At 44.8% G+C, this 21,430-nt stretch overlaps 1 protein-coding gene across 6 annotated transcripts in view; it reads right to left on the bottom strand.

The window, feature by feature from the left end:
• Positions 1–21,430, bottom strand: part of GPM6B (glycoprotein M6B) — a 463,078-nt gene that overhangs the window by 91,342 nt on the left and 350,306 nt on the right. Inside the window, exon 1 of one of the 6 annotated variants that reach the window (XM_086934559.1) lies at positions 17,747–18,009. The exons of 2 other annotated variants lie outside the window; for them this stretch is intronic. In XM_086934559.1, the coding sequence (XP_086790685.1) occupies positions 17,747–17,807 (61 nt within the window). In that variant the 5' untranslated portion in view covers positions 17,808–18,009. Of the gene's footprint in view, positions 1–17,746; positions 18,010–21,430 lie in introns of those variants that run through there. 3 more of the 6 variants (XM_086934561.1, XM_086934558.1, XM_086934557.1) reach the window with 3 other exon arrangements.

Raw genomic sequence — 21,430 nt, 5'->3', positions numbered from 1 at the left:
TATCTATGCCACTAAAACATCTAATGTTTAACTTGAGCAAAGATTTAGGCACCTGTGTATCAAACAGCCACCGGCTGGATTCTGCTTGCCTTTATAGTTGTAATGAAAATGGCTATATGAATGTATTGTGTCATAGGAAAGCGATGTATGATATACAAAGAGGAAATTCACTAGTATATGGACTGGTTCCTTGCCCATAATGCAGTTTTCTTTACCTCCACTCCACTCTATGGATCTATACAATATGAATTATGCCTAACTTTTGAAAGGATAAAATAAAGTAATACGTCGACCCTTCTAACCAGACTGCTACTAGCCACTAATAGAAGATATTTTTAAACTAAAGAGAGGATCATATGAACCAGTCAAATTATACAACTGGTGGGGTGCTAATGTGTTGTAAATGCTTATTGAGAATTTTTCATGGAGAAGGTTAACATTACTGGACAAGTCAATTGCTCCTTCCCATCAAATTTACATCAATGATCCAAAGGATCAGAAAAGAACTGCGAGTGCAGAGGGAGGAACTACACCCTGAATGCAACTTGATCACAACGTGCTGCCACCCTTGATTTAGAATCAATACTGTGAGCATTGATAGGTAACCACTTCATAGAAAGACACCGGTCCTAGCATGGCTTTAAGAATTGCCTATGGTAGTTGCCAGGATTATATGCAATAAAAAATGCTAGGTATTGGCAAAGCTATGATGTCATGAGGCTGGTAGCAAGTACTATTTCAAACATAACGGATGATGGAGCAGTATCACACTGCCTTGAAATAAGAAATACAAATAAAAAAAATGCCAAACTAATGCTCTGGATAGAATGACACTCTAACTCAATCTTCTCTAAACAGATAATCTTGTGTTTCATCAGCATATGCACCTTTCAACACTGGTTACCACAAGCTAAGAGGAGCTAAGTGTCTTCCGAGGGTAAGAGATTCTATCATATGCATTTGTGGACTCATTCTTTTTTAGCTTTCATAATGGAATCAAAAGAGTTTTATAATGTGGATAGATTTTGTTTTAATCTCAAACACATTTTATAAAGCCCCAAAGCACTGGATGCTCACAAGGTGAGCACATATTTAACAGATAGCCAGAGTGGCTTTAGAAATGTTATATGATCAATGCTTTGCCAGACTTCCCAGTAGATGAAAGTCTGTAGGCTCAATAGCTTGTCTCTGAGGAGAGCACTAAGCTGAGAATACAATGACAGTAAATGCATTGGTTTATTCTCCAAACAAACTCAAGATCGAGAGACACTGCTCTGTATTGTTTTTTCCTTTCGTTGTTTGATTGCAGTGTTATATTTTGGATCTGCTCATAATGACTGCTTCAGCACCCCAGTGCTTTACGAGTGGCTACATCGTTTCCACGAGCATTGCTATCTCTTCCATGGTATGTGCTACAGCCACGTCAACAGCTGAACCCCCATTCATGGTTCGCACTCTAGTTAATTACCAGCATGGACATACACACTGGTATTTGCTCGATGTGCCCCTCATATGTGATACTGTGATGAAATAGTCAGTTATTGTTTGCCTGTTTCTTTGAAAATCAATAAAATAAATGTTAAAAAACAGAACAGAACTTACCCGCTTAACCACGGCGACTGGAACAAATGAGACCTCTGCCATCATGCTCGGCCAATTCTTGATGTCAGACTGTTAGACTTGGCATCCTGGCCATGGTTTCCGCTGACTTTTTGCCTCTACTTCTTGCATTTTGTACTGTGTATTGGATTTCGTTTTTGCTGGGTTAGGTGCTTTGGGCACTTTGCCACTGCTTATCAGTGTCAAAGTGCAAGAGGTCCATGTGCAAATTGTGATTATGATTGGTTATCCATGATAGGCATATCTGATTTACTGGTAAGTCCCTAGTAAAGTGCACAAGGGTGCCGGGGCCTGTAAAGTAAATGCTACTAGTGGGCCTGCAGCACCGATTGTGCCAACCACACCAGTACCATTTTAAATGTGTTGCAGTCCTGCCACTGCAGTGTCTGCATGTGCAGTCTTAGACTAGCATGTCGACCTGTTAAGTGCTCTCACTTGCCAGGTCCTAACCTTCCCTTTTCTTAAATGTAATGCACCCCTCAGGTAGGCCTTAGGTACCCCCCCATGGGCAGGTTGCGGTGTATATGGAAAGTAGGACATATATTGGTATGTTTTACATGCCCTGATAGTTTTTCACTGTCAAAATGCTGGCTGTCCCATAAGCTATCATTGGAGCTGCACTGTATCAGTTTACATGTGTAACGTTCAATTGGGAACAGCTAGAGATTTGGAGTTTAGGCTCTCTGAGCTCAGAATGTAATAATACATTTTTTAGTAAAGGTGGTTTTTAAATTGTGTGTTTGAAAATATCACTTTTAGAAAGTGGGCATTTGCTTGTTAAACCATCCTATTTGCCTCTGCCTGTTTGTGCATTCACTGTGGTTTTAGCGTGACATGAGCTGGGGATGTGCATTCACTTTAGGCAGTCACAAGAGGGGAAGCGGATGACATCCGATTAATCAGAGACCAAGGTGGAACTGCATTATTGGTGCTCTTAGATTTATCAGCTGCCTTCGACACGGTTGACCACAAGATCTTAGTCAACCGTGTCGAAAAGATGGGCGTGCAAGGCCCAGCAAAAGACTTAATAGCGTCTTTTCTAGCAGAGAGATCCCAGGCAGTCATACTGGGCCAATATGAATCTGCTGAACTATCGCTGCCATGTGGGGTACCTCAAGGTTCATCCCTTAGTCCGACACTATTTAATATCTATGTGTCGGACCTCGCTAACACCATCAAAGCGCACGGGATGAACCTTACCTCATATGCGGATGATACTCAGCTGATATTGGCTGTCAGAAATGATGGGGAAACAGTGGCAGAAAATTTCAAGACAGGTATGCTGGCCATTGGAAAATGGATGTCAGCAAACTGCTTGAAATTAAATTCCGACAAAACCGAGGTGGTCACCTTTGGCCACCTCAGCCCTAGTTGGTCCCCCACTTGGTGGCCATCATCTTTCGGAGCTGTACCTGAACCAGTTACGAAAGTGAGAAACTTGGGTGTCATCTTCGATGATAACCTAAATTTCATGGCTCACGCCAATCAGACGGCCTCCAATGCCTTCTACAAGCTACGATTGGTAAGGAAGATTCTTCCTTTTCTTCCTACCAATGTGGGAAAGACATTGGTTAGTGCAATGGTCCTATCAGCGTTGGATTACTGCAATGGCTTGTTTGCAAATGCCCAAGTTATGACAATTAAGAAACTGCAAACAATCCAAAATGCAGCAGCCAGACTTCTCCTCAACATTCCCAAATTCAAACCAATATCCGAATTCTTGAGGAGTCTCCACTGGCTACCTGTTAGGAACCGAATCAAATTTAAGACGTTATGTATCGTCTACAAGGCACTACACCATCAAGCGCCTCAATTCCTGTGCGACCATCTTGTCCCGTACACTCCCACCCGAATGTTACGATCTGCAGGACAGAATGACCTGGTAGTGCCACGGACTAGATTGGTCAATTGGGGAGACAGACGTTTTTTAGCTGCTGCCCCAAGATTATGGAATACGCTCCCACAAACCATAAGATCAAGCCCAAATCTATTGTCCTTCAGGAAGAAATTGAAAACCTGGCTATTCAACCTCTGAAAAACTGCAAAGATCATATAGGAGGGTAAAACAGTACAGCGCCGAGACGCCTGCGGGCAATTGCTTGCGCTTAATAAATGCCAAAAATAAATAAATAAGGTGTGCCCTGCCTTTCCTAGATGACTCATAGTTTTCACTAGCACATGAATAGGATGTGTCTGCTCCGCACAATACTGTCTCCACCTCCTGTTGTGAAGCTGGACCAGTGAGGGCAGAACAGGTCCTACCAAGTTCAGAGACTTTTGAAACAAGGACTTCAAAAGGAAAGTGGGTTATAAGTAGTAGACCTAAACCCCCAGAACTTTAGATTACTTCTGGAATCAAGAGGAACCTCTGCCAAAGGAGAAGACCTAAAGAGCTGAAAGGACGAGTACTGCCCCTTTGCTGTGTGTTGCTTTGCTGGGTTGACCTGCAGTTGCAGCTTCTGCCACAGAGAGGACAAAGACCGGAACTTTACTGTGAAACTGCTTGTGAAGAATCTCCAAGGTCTTGTGTGTGATTGCCTCCTGTTCTGAAGTCTCAGGGACACAAAGACTTCACCACCAGCTTCCTTGAACTCCACTGCTGGGAGTTCTGACCTGCCAGGAGGTACCTGTTCCCATTCTGGGCCTCTGGAGGTTGTTCCTGTTGCTGAGAGCTGAAAAATCTTTAAGAAACCAAGAAAATTGATGCATCGTCCTTCCTGTGCCTGTTTTTCAGATGCATGACCACCGAGCTGGAGAAATTTCCATGCTCCTTGGGCGTGAAGCTGAAGATTCAAAGCAGTGCCTGCCAGCACCTGAAAAATCCAACACATGCAGAGTCCTAGATCACCGACTTCAATGCAGGCCCTACTGTGTGGCTGAATGAACCGACGCATCGTGGGACTGCTGCTGAAGAAATCGACGAAGCGCGTGTGTGCGCTGCCACCTCGACCTCCAGCTTGTCCAGATTTCAATGCATCGCACTTGTGCGGCAGGTTTTCTGACGCAATACCCACAGACCAGAACCATCTCGGAATTAATGCATCACTTCTCCCTACAGTCCGGATTCGACGCATCACCTCTACTGCTTGCAGCAGAACTGTCGCATCGCCTCACCAAGGACTCAGGAACTGACGTATCACTGTGTTTTTCGACGCTTCCCTTCCCTGCGGCTGTTTGGCCTTGAGAATTTTGATGCATCTGAAGGTACTTTGTGTAAAGTTACGCATCCATAGTTTTCAATGGACAGAATTGCTTGAAACCTTTTTAAAGTCCTATGTAGAATTGTGTACATTGGATTTTTGTTGTTTTGGACTTGTGTGGTTTAGATAATGATACTTTATTTATAAACTAGTGTGGTGTCTAATTGTAGCATTTTCACTGTGTAACTGTGAGTATGGGAGCAAATACTTTACACATTGTATGTGGGATAAGCCTGCCTGCTCGTGCCAAGCTACCAAAAGGGTACGCTGGGGTTATCTAAAGTGTGTAACTTCCTTATCCTGACTAGAAGCAAGGGTCCCTACTTGGACATGGTACATTCTTCAGCCAACAAGGGACCCCCCCTTATTTATAACACATCCCAAGCATGCCGTATAACATACATTTTGGGTCTACAAACCTGCTTCCATCAGGATATTCATCAGAACTATTTTGACTTTACAAATAGTGAATACCTACAGACTACACAAATTCCTCCAACCAAAGTAGGCGTTTCTAAGCAACAGCGTAATGCCTATCAAAAATAAAACTAACTCAATAAGGGCAAACATTTCATCTAAAGCCTCACTTGTTGCAGTCACTGTTCCTATAAAACCAGTGCAAAAAGCAGTATTATTGGAGTTCATACCAGCAAGACCAGAGAATAGGGATGATGTACTTTTAGCCTTCATAAAGAAGTTCCATCCTAAAAACAACTTTAATACTGAAATGACAAATATTAACCTTAATATGCTGTCTCCCACCATCACAGGCCTTATCAGTATCTTCAATGATTAAGTCTCTTAAACTCAAACATGCAATAACCACATCGCTCCTCAAAACAAACAATGCCCCGGATATTTAGCCAATCTATAGACTGATCTCCAGTCTCCCTCCCAAGGTAAAGACACAAGAGGTGGAGGTAAATGTCCAAATCTCCTCATATCTGCAGACTAATGAGTTACTGGGGATAATATCATAAGGGTTCTGCAACTAACATGGGCTAAAACCCTTTTACTAAATACATATATATATATAAACACATGCAGCGTCAACTGATGCTGGTTGGACAGCACCATCTTTACTCAGGTCATGCCTCAGTAATGGAGACCCAGCTGCTGATTGCAAGCAGTAAACAAGCTAGCACTTTCATAGAAACACTACAAATGAGGTTGAGCTCAAGGTTAGCTTCAAACAGGAGATCCATTACAGATATCCATATCTGGTTCTAGGCTTAAGGAACCCTTTCCTACATTGAAGCCTCCCATGGTGCTACAGACCTTTCAATTACAAGGTTTGAAGTTCATCTCCTAATGGCATTTGGATCCAGTCCTTAGCTTGAGAGCTCAAAGTCTGAAATCCCAATACACAAAATAAAAAATTACTGAATTTATGTGGAGCCAGATACTAATCCATGGACCCGATGTGGTTTAAAACGACATGTCTATACCCGATATCAGAAAAGGATATGACAGTGTTGCACTCACTTTTTTGACGGAAAGGTTGAATTCAAGAAACTTTAGAGCAAGTTCTTTGTAAAATCTTCTACAGCCACCAAAAGAAGTTACCAGCCATCCTTATAGGGGTGGGGTCACATGCATTAACAAATACGATAACCAGCCGCAGGCTTGCTATATCTTTCTATCACAAAGTGTGAGCTGTTCGAACTGTTTTGTTTTACGTTCAAGTATACTTGAACGGTTTATGGCTTTGCTCACCTGTTACCATGGCAAATGATTTTTGTCTCTCTTCCTCCATTCAATATTTAATCCTAGTAGTGTGAAACTTTTCAGCGGAGATGTGATAAGAAGTTCTTGGTCTTGGCCTCAGACAATGCAGCTTACTGATTAAAAAAATTAGATTGATGACTAATCTGCTGTTCTTTAGAAAAACAGTGAAAACCTTTCTCTTGAGGGAGCAGGAAAGTGTCAACTTAGTGTGATGACCAACCAGGTTTGTCTTTTGATGATGTCATGGAACGTTATTTCACCAGATGACTTCTGAATGGCTGTTTACAGAGAGAGCTGAGCTGAGCTATGTGACATTTGGCCCATGTATGGTTCTTCTAATTTACTCAATAAACCTACTCTGCGATAAACATGAGCCCTCATTATAACAGCATTGGTAACTGATGCAGTAGTTTTGCCGGCAGGATTAAAAGTATTGAGTGAATCATCCATAAGCTTTGCCCTGCTACCCAAAATTTGTGCCAATTGTCTCCACCCTGCATATTGGAGGCCACCAACTTGCAAGGGTGCGTTGATGTGAGAGTACAGTTGTAGACTTGGATTTTAATTCCAAGATAACTGAGTGTAATTGGAGAAATTTATGAATAAAGAAATCGGTTTTTAATTGGATTGCGGACTAGACTTTAAGTAAGAGTTTTTTTCTGGGGATTGGTGTGACATGTGATTAGCTGGAGCAACCCACTACTGTTGTGATTGCAACATGTTTAACTTTCTACAATCAGTATATTAGCTTTTGGGAGTGGCGGGTAGAGGTGATGAACACTGCTGTAGTCCTTGTTACCACGTTGATGGCCCTCCCTCACTGCGAGTTTGTTAGGATTAGTCTTACGAGAGATTTGTACATTGTAACATAAATATTCACCTTACAATAAAAGATACTCAAAATGGAGTTACAGAACTGTGTTTGTTTGCTAGTGACTGGGATAAGGAGATAAACTGAGTAGGGGACGACTTTGAACGCACTTGGCAGGAGCCATTACCTGGAGGCATATCGCATCTCTCTGTGCTTATTCCTTGACCTGCCCACGGACCTCGCCGCACCCGCTCCGCGGGTGCCGCATCGCCGGCCTGTGAGTGGGGCTGGACACTGGACCTTGCAGGGAAGTCGAAGAGCGCAGGAACCGAGCTGAGGGCTGCAGCGGGGCTGCGAGCGTTGCAGGGACTCCATAACCCAGGAGTCTCTGCGTGACCGAGTGACAGCTTCCGGTCCGCTCTCCCTGTTGGCCCGCCCACCGCCCACTAGGCGGCCTTTTTAAAACCCCTGCCACTGTTGTTACTGTGGGACGACTTTGAACGCACTTGGCGGGAGCCATTACCTGGAGGCATATCGCATCTCTCTGTGCTTATTCCTTGACCTGCCCACGGACCTCGCCGCACCCGCTCCGCGGGTGCCGCATCGCCGGCCTGTGAGTGGGGATGGACACTGGACCTTGCAGGGAAGTCGAAGAGCGCAGGAACCGGGCTGAGGGCTGCGAGCGTTGCAGGGACTCCATGACCCAGGAGTCCCTGCGTGACCGAGTGACAGCTTCCGGTCCGCTCTCCCTGTTGGCCCGCCCACCGCCCATAACGCTCACTACATCTAAGACCCATCCACCCGCAGCGCGGGACGCAGCTCGGGGCGTAGACCGGGCTAAGAGCGGGCCGTTTGAGGCCGTTCGAGGACTGAGAGGCCTGGACTGGGCCACCACCCCTGTCTGGTTGCTGCCATATTTTATTCCCGCAATTCTGTTTTGTCATCACAACCAATATGTGCACACGGGGTAGTCGTAGCAAAACTGCTAAGGGGGCGAACAAGCCCAATGGGACTCTTGATGATTTCCTTACCAAGACCAATATGGCCATTGATGTGGAAATCAGCAAAATGCAACATAGAGTGTCCTTGGAATTAGAAGCAGCTCGCAGACTTTCCCTGAACCTAGCGTCCTCTAAAAAATCATCCTTAGGGAAAATTGCCTCTGTTTTAACCCCGGAGCGCCTGTCTGGCCCTTGTTCATTGTTAACACAGGCGGATATCCATCATGCCCCATCCACACCTCCATCTGAGCCTCCTCTTATTCCATTATCGACACCTCCAAAGTCCACTATGGTGTCTGCGCCATACGTCCCTGGGTCAGGCATGGGCTTTACCAGTAAATTTGAGCCGCCAAAGCAGGCAGCAAGCGTAAAAACAAAAGATGGCACTCATAAAAGGAAATGCCTTGCCAAATCAGCATATGCACGTAAAAAGGCCAAAATTGCGAGGTCTCAATTTGTTAATAATCGCCGACCTCTGGTCACAAACGGGGTAGATAAAGAGGTCCCTGAAGTTAATACTTGTACACTGGGAGAGGAAAATGGCTCTGGTTTATCCAGTGCTGTGTTAGATCTAACAACGAGGGTCTCTCTTGCCAACACCGCCGAGAGGTCTACTGAGGGTAGGTTGAGTGAGTCTGGGAAGGATCGGGGGGGTGACGAAGAATTTCTTAAAATCGTATGGGCTACCTTAAAACAGCTCCTAACTCCCTTGGAACTTAGGCTTTCTCGTATTGAAAACAGCTTATTAGAAATGGACAAGACTATAGTTACCCTAGCCAGTCTTAGCCTAAAACAAATGGAAGATAAGTTTACCAGGGGTGATGATTGCACCTCACAGGCCCCTGTGCTAGAACCCCCGGCTTTGCCCCCCCCCTAAACCGAAACCCATACCTAAACCCGGTACAAAAGTTTGTAACCCCACAGCTACTATCCCAAGAACTACAGCCCCAACCCCCCTCCCCCCACATGGCACAGTACAATCCAACCTGAGGTCCAAAGCTGTCCCTCAACAGCCTAATCAACCAGCGACTACGTGTACACTTTCCCAGCAACCTAGCCGCCCGAATTTTCGTGGGGGTTTTATTGATCTCCCACCTGAAGCCCGGCCATATGTCATCGTGTTAGCTGGCGTGCCTGCCCTGGATTCTCAAACTCAAGAGAACCATTGGTCGCTAAAAAACAAGGTCATTTACTGGCTTAATGTAAATAGACAGCTTCCTAACCATCTAAGAAGCAGGATACTAACGGTACGTAGGGTACCCTGGGTAGGCCCCACACGTAAGTCTATTGCTGGTGACTGCATAGTAGTCTCCTTTGCGGATCCTCACACAGCCCAGCATCTTTGTTCATGGGGTACACGAGGAGATAATTCCACTATTGTTGTCAGACCCCTTACATTTTTCTACCCCCCCCCGGCAGAATGTTGATATAGAAGGGAACTGGTCAACTGTCCAAAACACCAGACTAAATGGACGAAGGCATGGTCGGCATGGCCAAAACACCTGGTGGGGAAGGGTTCCTACTTCCAACATGTTCGGTTGTTTGGATGAGGTTGATTGACTTGGGGGGATTGACGCTTCAGTGCACTCCATCGAACCTAATCCCCCTCTGGTGATTCCCCCCCCTACCCCCTTAGTAGCTTGCGTAGACAGCCCTGCTCTCTCCGAAGGCCCTAGTCCAGTCCCTGGGCATGTTATCAGATCCACAGAGATCAGGGCGGATGACTTGGGCTTATCGGAGACTATTCCATCTAGTAGTTTAGTAGGAACAATCTGGGTGGCTTCCTGGAACATAGCAGGGCTAAGGGGTCGCCTGGATAACGATGATTGGGTCGATTTTATCGACACATATGATATCGTCGTTCTTCAGGAAACCTGGGCAATTGGACCTCTATTTAGAGCAGGTTACTTGAATTATTACAAACCCGCCATACAGGGCCCTAAGGGTAGGGCCTCTGGAGGACTTGTGGTGTGGATTAGAAACACCCTGGGATTCCAAGCTACGGAAGTTTTGGTAGAGAACGCTGACCTCCTATGCATTAGCCTTAGAAAGGGTAACAATAAGGACATTCTCCTAATTAACATCTACGCCCGAGGCTGCCAGGGTGGTCGCAAGCAACCGGTTCTGAATGATCTAGATAGCCTTCTGAAGAAGTACAGTGGTGACCGTTTTATCTTAGTAGCAGGCGATCTGAACTGCTCTTATGAACCCATCCTTAGTCTGGCTGAAGATGTGGGAATTGACGAGGATACTGCTTGGAATATCCCCCGCTATCTATAAGTAAGGGTGTCAGGGAACTGAGGCGGCCCTCCACTTGTTGGGATTTTGCCTGGCGTGGGGGCTTCTGGCAGTGAATGGCCGTACTCCGTCTGACAAATACGGGAAACCAACCTTTGACAATGGGACCAGTGTGAGTCGTATTGACTACATACTGGTTAAAGTAGAATTTTGGTCACTCGTAATAGATATGGAGGTAGAGCCTAGGCCAGAGAGTGACCACAATACCCTCTCTTTAGGTCTTAGGGTTCCCGGACTGGGTGTCGGTCCTATGGTAACAACTTGCCTAACGTCCGACACAATACTGTGTAACAACAGAAGACGGGTCAAATGGCCTAGGGTCATAGCTGACCCAGAGCTCACTAATGAAATAGAGGTCTTGGTCTTAGAAACAAGGGGTAAGATGATAGACTTATCCCCCCCCCTAGTGGGGCCGACTCCTTAATTATCGACCTTCATGAGAAGTGTTTTACGGAACTCAAAAGGCTGCTCACCAAGCCATCAAAAAATAAGGTAGTCAAGGCCCACAAAAGATGGTATAACAAGAGCTGTAGGGAAGCCCACAGTAAATTAATAGCAGCTGTCAAATCGAGGAACTCTCACGACATTAAGAATGCCAGGCAGTTCTATAAGCAGGTCCTTTGGACAGCCAAGAGGGATTGGGATGATTCCTACTGGTCAGATCTACTTATGGCGTGCACGTCATCTAACCAAGTGAAATTTTGGGAGATTATTAGGTGGGGCAGGGATCCGGATTCCCAAATACCGGTTAATTATGTCTCTGCTCTGGATTGGGTGGAATTATTTTCTGCCCAATTCAAAGATATGAACGCCGACCCCGAACTGGCAATCAAGCCTGCACTGGGGGCACAGTCCACTAACCCCGGGTCCCCGCTTATTTTTTCCACCTCAGATACGGTCCATGCCCTCGGCTCCGTCCAGTCAGGAAAAGCCCCGGGTCTAGATGCTATTCCAGCGGATCTTTTTAAATTAAATTTTGATCTGTGGGTCCCTTATATCACCCTTTTGGCAAATGCCATTGCAGCTGGGGCAAGGATTCCACAATCCTGGAAAGGGGCAGAGATACTGCCAATATATAAAAAAGGGGATCGATCATTGCCAAATAACTATTGCCCCATAAGCTTGATCGATTCACTCCAAAAAATAGTATCAAGAATGGTTCTTGCAAGAATCCAGGGATGGATAGAACAGAATAATATACTTTCCCCCATGCAGGCAGGGTTTAGATTGGGCACACGCACTATAGACCAGGTGTTCAGACTCACCATGCTCTATTGGAAGGTGGTCTTCTTGGGTGGAGGGGTTATCTATGCCGCATTCATAGACCTTAAATCGGCTTTTGATTTAGTTCCAAGGGTGAAACTATGGAAAGCTTTAAGACGCATGGGCCTTCCTGTCGAACTCTTGGAACTAGTCATGAGATTGCATGAGGATAATTTTGCCCGAGTGAGGTGGGGTAAACAGGGCCAGGTGACCAACAGCTTCCAGGTCCAACGAGGGGTGCGCCAAGGCTGCGTGTTGGCTCCCACCCTGTTTCTCCTCTTCATAAACCAGGTAGTCGAATATTTTACTAATTCGCAGACTGATGCACCATCTCTGGGTGGGTCAAAATATCCGATGCTAATCTTCGCCGACGACATCCTGCTCCTTTCTAAAACCCGGAGCGGGTTGCAGTCAGCCCTGAACAGGTTTGCAGAGTTCTGTAAGATAAATGACTTGCAGATCAATGTAGACAAAACTAAATTTATGGTCTTCAGCAACAAAACCCCAATCAAAAGCTCAGTTAGTTTGAACGGTGTTTTAATCGAACAGGTCAAGGTTATGACGTATTTGGGTGTGACTCTTGATTACCAACTTAGCTGGAAACCCCAGTTGGAGGCACTAAATCTTAAATTTGTCCGCCTCAAGGGTTGTCTACTGCATGAACAGAAGAAATCCTTGACTAAATGTATTACCCCAGCATTAAAAATATATGAAGCCAAGGTCAATGCAGCTACACTTTACGGAGCAGACATATGGGGCTATAAGGATTTGTCAGTTTTGACCACAGCCCAGAATAGGTTCCTACGGAACTTGGTAGGGCTTCCCCAATCCACACCCATCAAACCATTGCTATTAGACCTAGGTTGCAGATCCCTAGATGAGATGGCAGTTTCGATTAGTGGCACTTTGGCGACGTCTTTGGACGACTCCAGAGCTCAGCCTTTTCGCTCGTGAGTTGGATGAGGTTAAATCATTGTGGGGTGCCCATAGAATCCCCTGGCTCAGGGAAGTCAAACATGTTCTGTATGCAATGGGCCTTCCTGAGCTGTGGATAAACCCTGGGCGTTCCAGCTTCCCCCAAAAGAAGAATTTAAAGATCTATTCTGGGCTTCGATAAAATCTATTGTGGTTACCCATTCTTCGGACACGAACTTAACGGGGCTTTTTTTAACACACAAATTGACACCTTTCCTTGAGCCTTATTGGGACCTGATATGCAAAACCCTGGATCGTAAACTGTACCATCAGTTTCGCGTAGGTACACTCCCCATCAATTCTTTTACTACAAAGTGGGCAAAGAATGTAAGCAACAAATGTCTCTGGTGTCCGGATCATGTAGAAAGTATTGGCCATTTGTTTTTTGCCTTCCCAGCTTATCGAGCTCCACGACTCAAATGGCTGAAACCTTTATGCAGAAGTTTGGATTGTGGGGGATATCTTGAAGCCCTGCAGAAGTTTCGTAATATTAGATCCGAGCTCTTTGTGATTTGTGTGGCTAAATTCCTGGGATGGGCGTGGCTGATCCGTACTAAGAAGTTGAACACCTATTCAAATCAATTGTCATGATATGAAGTACATGCCGTATGCTCACAATTTTTTTATTATGGGAAATGTTTGCAGTTTTTTTAACAAATGTTATGTATTGTATGTTGTCTTTTATGAATTTTATTTCGAAATAAAGACATAATGAACTGAACTGAGTAGGTCCAGAATATTATAAACACATTTCTGTGAACATACATAGAAAGTCTATATACCATACACACAAATGCACCAGAAATCGAAAAATAAAAGAAATAAATAGGTTATTCCTGCGACCAGCTCTTTTAAATGGTACTGAAGAGAGAAATGGGTGTTACTATGCGGTTTGTGTTTGACCAAACATATAGGTATTTAGCAAAGTAAGATGAGAATAAGTATGTCTGTTGTCCTAACAAACAGGAGTCTCTGGCTTCTATCTTGTTACAAAAAATAATGGCTGTGTGGAGACAACTATTAAGCAAAAAAAGCGATGCCCTCTAGTTGTGTTCCGCCTACCTATTAACGATGCAGGAAAACAAAATGGCAGGGTGCAGTCACAAGACCACTGTTCTCAATTTCCTTAGGCAATAATTACTGCGGGGGAAGGTCTTGCAATCAGTTCATGTGACAGATAACCGCTCATAGGCCCAACAGGCTGCTAAGATTTTTTCCGATCACAAAATCTCTTTCACTAATCTCCACCTACAACCACAAACCTTTTGTAGAAAAGCATCCATTATGTGTTTGTGGTTTGACTGAATTTGCCTGCTCTGCCTGCCTGTATGAGGAATACCACAAGTGCAAACCATGTCACCGATATTTGCAATATCTTCAGGTACATTTTCTCCTTTCTCTACAATCTACTGCCATATACTTTTGCACAGAATTTTTTCTGTTGAGCAAGAAAAAAAGTAGTTTTTTAAAATCAACTTCATTCATGTTTTTTCCCACTAAAATTGCTAATGTAAAAGTATCACCCTTTAGATTCCTATTGGTGGATGCTGGGATTGATACATTTTTTCAGTCATCTTCTTAACAACCGTTAAAGTGAGTGATATATCCAAACAACAACCAACCTGTTCTGAAATTATTTGGGTAGACAATTCAAGTCTTAAATTTAATTGTATCTGTAGCTTGTAATGACTGAATTGTACTGTGCATCCGCCCCACATTACCGTTAATTTCCTGTCACTTTGCAGAAATATGCCATTGTTCTTTTAAATGTGCTATTCCTTTCTATTCATATTTAGTCCCGGGATAATTTTCTCAGGAAAAATCAAAATCATAACATTCATGCCCAAACATGAAAACAGCTTTGTCTTTAATTCGTCCAGCACAACTTGCATGTTCCCCTCACTAATGATGAAAAATGGCATTTGATTTTGTAAATTTATTCTATCCCAGTTAATCCGCCTCGCCAATCCTTGGATTGTGATTGAATGTAATGCCTCCGAATTACAGGCTAGTGCTTGTAGCGATACACAAATCCTCCATCATGAATGCCAGCAACCTGCCCTAACGCCAAGTGTAGATCTGCAAGACGCTGGAATCAGAGTTTAGTTAGAGCTACTGATGTGAATTGACCTAATTACTAGGGGAAACCGATTTAATATCTAGGGTAGGAGACACAGTCCCCCTTCTGGGGATACTTCAAAATGAACAGCTGGCCCTCGTCCGGTCTGCTGAAGGCAATTTTTTAATATTTAATGTACACCTCGAAAGCAATCCAGATCAACCTTTTGATCTGAAGAGCATTAAACATAAGCTCCAGCCGTAAGGAATAAAAGGTATGTTGAAGCTACTCTGCCCACCGCTCACGACAGTACCAAGAGGCTAAGCCAAATTCCTAGGAGAAAAATACATCACTATTTACCTGATACCAGTAAACAGTGTGCATCGAATCTGTTACTTTGTTCTAAATAGAGGTTAAGTAAGGTACACAAAGGGTACATGAGTGAACAGGAATATTTTTGGGAAAGCTTATTGTACAACTGCATTTTATTTTTCTAGGTCTTTCTGTTTGATTCCTAGTGCAACAAGCACAGTTTCCAAGGTTACTCAGATAATTATGCACAAGTAAAATGGTCGCTAGGCTTGGCATTGTTTGAAAGCACTTACTATATTTACCACCGACATTGCACATATATCAAGTAGATGCTAGTGGGGGGGGGGTGCTTTGATTAACAAATATACAGTTGCAAGTAACACCAATATGTATTCTACATATGTCTATAAACACTAACTCCCCTAAATGTGTGCATTGCGTGTTTGGTTACCGTTATTGCACAAAAAAACAGTGGATACAAGACATCTATTTGATGAGAATTTAACTTCCATGACATATTTCCATAAGTTCTGGAAATATTAGCTGATCAGATGTTTCCGGTCCGCTGCGTTCTTAACAGACTATCTGTGCACACAAGTAAAAAAATAAACGTTTTGGGGGTGAGGGGTCTTATCTTCAGAAAATGCTGTATTTCCTGGAACCCCTCCTACCTGAGGCTAGAGGATGACTGCCTGATATTCCGTATGAAACCCCACAGGTTTTTGGTTTCTTAGGTCCCAAGGGCCCCTGGATGGCTGATGCTTGGGCGTGTCACTAATCTATGCCTGCCGCCATGTGCAGCATAAGGGGTTAGTTTTAATCCCACTGTTTCCCCATCTCACCTCGGGTACTCTAACCAAAGACCCATTGGCTATGTGCACTGCCTCTCTCGCTGCAGAGCATTTTGAGCGGCATACAACAAGAAATCCAATATAAAATAAACCTGTGAGCACCCTTGTCACAGGCCAGGTGGCTTCTAAATACCAGAACCCCAAAATTGTATTGTATAGTATAGTATACATTATATAGTAGAAAATCAATAATTTATTGCTAAGGCATTGTTAGTGCGAATCAAAGGCAAAAAAGCAAGTTTAATACCAACCCTAAGTATAAAAGGCTTTGAAGTAATTGTATTTGTGCAACAATGATATCCAAATACATCATTACCTGTATCGGCTCATTTTAAAACAATGCAACATACTTGATCCGAACAAGATAAGATGTTATTATGCCCCACCATGGGCGTTGCCATCGCTTGTATAGCACGTAGAGTGAGGGCAGGAGTGTAAGGGGCCACCTGTCGCCACATTATGTCTATCCTTTGCTCCCCTCAGGGATCAAGGGGCCTTTTTTTCTAGCTTGCATTAGGGTCATGATACCCTTGCTACGCCACTATACCCTTCCCCCTTCTCCAAACTAGTCTATTTTTCCTGCATCTGTACCGTGGCTTTTAAACAGTAAGATTCCATGAAAGAAGAGTGACTGGCTCCGACACGCTATTTCATTAGATATTTGGGCGATGATATAGTGCAGATATGTTATATTTTAACCCCAGCCCACTAGCCAACTTTATAAATGTAAGTTGATGCATGTTGTGTTATCTGCGTCTGCATATAGCGCACATTCTAGCATTACTGTGGCTTCGTGGCACTAAACACATAGGTTGCGCTATTCCAGTTTTACTGGAATATAAACCGTGGGAAGCCGCGTTATTTGTAGCCTACAGATCAAACAACTTTGTAAACACTTTACGGAATAACCAGCGCTAAGCCATTTCATTAAAGGTTACATCTCCTCAGCTGCCCTATTTTATGTGGGAGTTAAGTTTATGTTGCAGAAAGATAATCACGGCCATCTGCGGGCAGTCTTGCAAAACCTCCAGATTAAGATGCTGTCGCTGCCCAGCGCCAGGGCTTCGCAGGAAAGATGCAATATTTCCTCCGAGGCTTCGGGCTGTCACGCAGGCTGCTATGGGGCCACGGTGAACAGGTTCAATATGTTTTTTTAAGAAGCTTAACGTTCTCGTTGGACAGACGGTGCCACCTGCTCGGTTGACGGGGTGTCTTCCTGCGAACATACCCAAACCTGGCAATCCCACCAGAGCTGAAATCACCCCTGTGAGAAACTGTCGAGCAATCAATCACCCGAGACAAGCATAACTGAAACCCTCCGACCTGTCATTTTCATCGTACGCTAATGCGAGCGAGCAAAAGGCTGCTCCCCAAGGGGTCGAGACAATAAAACCAGAAACGCATGCAGAGCTTCTGTGATCATTCTAGACTCGTGCGATCTTCACACATTAACAGTTAAGTAAAATAATCCCCTATAGTCAGTCATCCAATGTAAAATGTGCCCACATCCTTATCTGTTTTTTTGTCCCACCCATTTGTTCACCTTTACTTAAAATATTGGAAAGCTGCACGAGGCAGCCATGCACGGCGCAAACAACGGTTGCTAACAGCTACAATATGTCGGATACCTTTTTTCTCCTGGCCCTGTTCAGTGACTTCCTCGGCTGCAGTTTCCATGGCTGGCTTCATCCCATCCACCAAAAATGCTCTCCCCCAACAAACACTTTCTTCTCTTTCTTGTTTTTTTTCCTTTCTCTACTCTCGCCCCCTTCCGGTCTTGTTTCTCAGCCGCCTTGAGGGAGGGAGCCTCTGTTCTTCGCTACAGCATGTCGCAGCCCTTTCCAAGATGCACAAGTCTTGTCAGCTTCAATCTCCTTCCCTTCACTGGTGCGCCGAGGTTCCTGCCAGGAAGCGCGGGGCCATACGTCACGCGGGGTCTGGGTTAGAAAATGGCCCCTCTGTGGCCGTTTGTGTCAGGGGAGCTGTTGCCTAACCACGTTCCCCCCGCCTTGTGCTCGCGCTGCCGTCTCTTCCAAATGCTCCCAGCGAATGCTAATCTTTTCTCCCACACTAGAGAATAGCGGGGTGACATCACGAGGGGGATGTGTGCGGGGATGAAAAGAGCCCCCTCCCCTGGTGACATGAGTCAGCGCTGGGACCGGACCCCCCATATGCCATCTCTAAGGAGAGAGCATGTCAGCTCACAATCGCAGGGCTCGCTTTCCCATGGGACCCTGCTATTCAAGCCTCGCGCGCCGCTTTATCCCGCGTGCCCTCTGCTCCCGCCGCCGCGCGGAATACACGATTTCGGCCGCACCGTCTTCAGCTTTAGAAGCTGCTGTGGACAATCCGGCCGGGCACACAGCACCCAACCGGAGCTGCTGTGCTAGGAGGTTTTTAAAAAGCGCACGTCCACAGCACATTGCACTCACACCATTGTGTCTTGTGGTGACAGCGGTTACCGAGCATACAGTGATTAAGGGGATTTGCAAGAAAACTGTGCAGTAGATTACCAGATATTTTCCTGTTTCGATAAATTTGCAGGGACTAGATATTGATTTAATGCTACAGTAATACCGTAAATGTTGTTCACCAGTAACAAGCTGGTGGATACTAACGGGCGGTAAGAATCCACGCGTTAGTCCTCAGATCATCCACAGTCAATGCTAAACACCTAGACCATGTTGAGTAGTAACCTTACCAGTAGTCAAAGGCTTTACCACCTAATCAATGTACTAACCCCAGTCCTTACTAAGGTGATGTGTGGGCACCTCAAGCAGACATCCCACTGCCCACATAAAAGCCATAGTCAGTCCTCGTTGAGGGAGCCTTCTTCTGCTCCAGGTACTAGAAACCCATCCACACCAACTCCCACCGTGTGACAGTCTTAACAGGTTCCCTGCTGTTCCTCCATCGGTGGGCGTCGCATTGAAGAAAACAAAAAAGAGATGATGGATTGCTTGTAGATATATCCGCCACACTGGTGATCAGGACTGGCTTTAGCGCTGGTGGATGCCCCCGGTGCGACAATCTTTTTTAGAACCTCCTCACATTTCCTCACTACCACCCAGCAAAAGTGTCCCTCATATCTCCACTGACCCTCTCTCAAATACATTTGATTTAAGGAGCTGGTAAAGTCTGGCTTTACTAATCCACTCAGCTATCCATATAAAATACAGATCTGTTATTTGCAGCAGGCCAATTATCCATGTGTGCTACTTTGTGGTGAGTCAAAACTGCCACCAGACAAAAGTCTGATCTCCCTCTCTAGCAGGAACATTAATCACAGGAGTTATCTTGACATTTCTATTGCTGTCTGAAAGCTGGATGCACAAGGAAGTCTGCAGCAGGTGCTTTTAAATCTCAAGTTATTGCTAAATACAGTGCTCCTTCTGACTTCAGTGCCCCCCTCCAGCACCAGGTCAGTGCCCAGTGCGGCCGCACCACTTGCACTGCCCTAAAGCTGGCCCTGCTGGCGATTACTCAGGGGTGCATTCCAGTTCGTCGGTTTTTGCCCACAATGCCATCTCACCGAGCAATCAGACATGTGCAAATCAGCCTTGGTACTGCTCCAATAGGAAGAGTCCAACCCGAACTGCCAAGACAGGTCTCCTCTGAATGGGAATAACAAGCAACCCCATTCAGGCTTCGGCTGACTTGGATCTCTACTTTAGGGTACAGATTCAGTCCAGTGGCACAGTCTGCAGGGGGCCCACCTCTGGCATTGCCGTAACACTCAAGAAAACCAAAAAGTGATAGGTAGATTGCTTGAATTAATGTCAGCCACTGGTAATTACTTGTGCCACATTCTATTCCACCCCCTTTGTTTTCATAGGAGGCCCCACCCATTGCATGTGTAAGAAACAATTTTGTCTGCTGTGTGGTGAAATAAGGTTGGGCGTGGTCAGCTAGAGGCACACTTCTTAATGGATCTGCTTCTCACTAAGGGTTTGCCTTGTGTCCTGCTTGTGTGTATCAGGGGTGGTGACATGTAATGTGCATATACCTACCTACATAAGGTGAGACGGGTCTCTGCAGCTGCTCACCTCACCTGCTGCTGTTGTCCTGCTGCAAATGAGGAGGGTGCAGATTGGCATGTCCTGCAGTACTGCTTTTCAGAGTATAGGGTGTACAAGAAAGGGAGTTCTGACACATTTCTCAGCCTTCAGTTCAATCAGCTGAATCAGGTGCTCCACATCACTCCAGTACGCTTGGACATGTTTGCGCTTGGGTTTATGGCAGCTGGTGGTTTATCTTGGATGATAATCTTGCACTGACTGGTGGATACATTTTTACTTAGTTGTTATTGCAGCAGGACTCTGCTCCTGAGCTGTTTCCCCTATGGGACATTAGTTATAAGAAATAGTATTTCAGCTAAGAGAGCTCTCTCAAAGGAGGATTTGAAGACCCTGATGAGCGAGACCTTATTTGAACTACTGAAGGAGAGGAGTGCAAACAAGGAAATAAACAGGAAGTATGTTCACTTTTCCCAGTGCTTAATTTGCAAATTAATAAGTGCCAGGGCCCTGAGCAGAAGGCCACTGCAGCTTGCACCACCAATCACCCCTGTTATCAATGCCTAAACAACTATTAACCATCTCTCCTGCCTGCAAGTGCAACAGTTCAGATTATTCCAGCTGCCCAAAGCTGAAGAAATTGCTTGGGGTGGCAGGTATTAGTAATTTCTAATGTATATTGTATTCATAAACAACCGTTGTTCTGCTCAACTCTAAATTAGATGAGCAGCGCCACCATGTGGCAGACTGTCATAAGTGTGGTGTTGACAATTAAGCGCCAGTGCTGAGCGCAGGAAGTAATTAGGTGCCGGTGCCGAGCACCAGAAACCACCGGCTCAAATTAAGCACTAACTTTTCCCCACCTTCATCTCTCGATTACATTTGAATCATGTGAAAGTGGCTTATTAGTTGGGGTGGATGGTAGTTAAGTGCATGGAATAATGTCACTATTCTTGTGTAGTCCAGCAAAGGTTTTAGTATTTTGAACCTGAGCTCAACACCTGGTAGCTACACTACAGAAAAGAAATGCTTAACTTTTGAAAATGTGTAAAGCATTTAGGAGTACTGGAACAGTTAAAAAGTAAAAAACTCAACACAATAAAAATACATACATGCCAATAAACCCGAATCAGGAAGGAGACTTCACATTTTTAAAGCCAAAAATGGCTTTATTTGGCTGTCTCCCACCTGAAATCACCTCTCCTTCAATAGAAGTCAATAGGAGCAATATAGTCTACAGATTAGTTTTTTTTTAAATATCCCACTTTCTTCTCCTAAAATGTTGGCATGTATAAG

This window comes from Lissotriton vulgaris, chromosome 8, assembly GCF_964263255.1.
Source record: "Lissotriton vulgaris chromosome 8, aLisVul1.2, whole genome shotgun sequence".
NCBI lineage: Eukaryota > Metazoa > Chordata > Amphibia > Caudata > Salamandridae > Lissotriton > Lissotriton vulgaris.
This window is presented reverse-complemented; position numbering and strand designations above follow the sequence as displayed.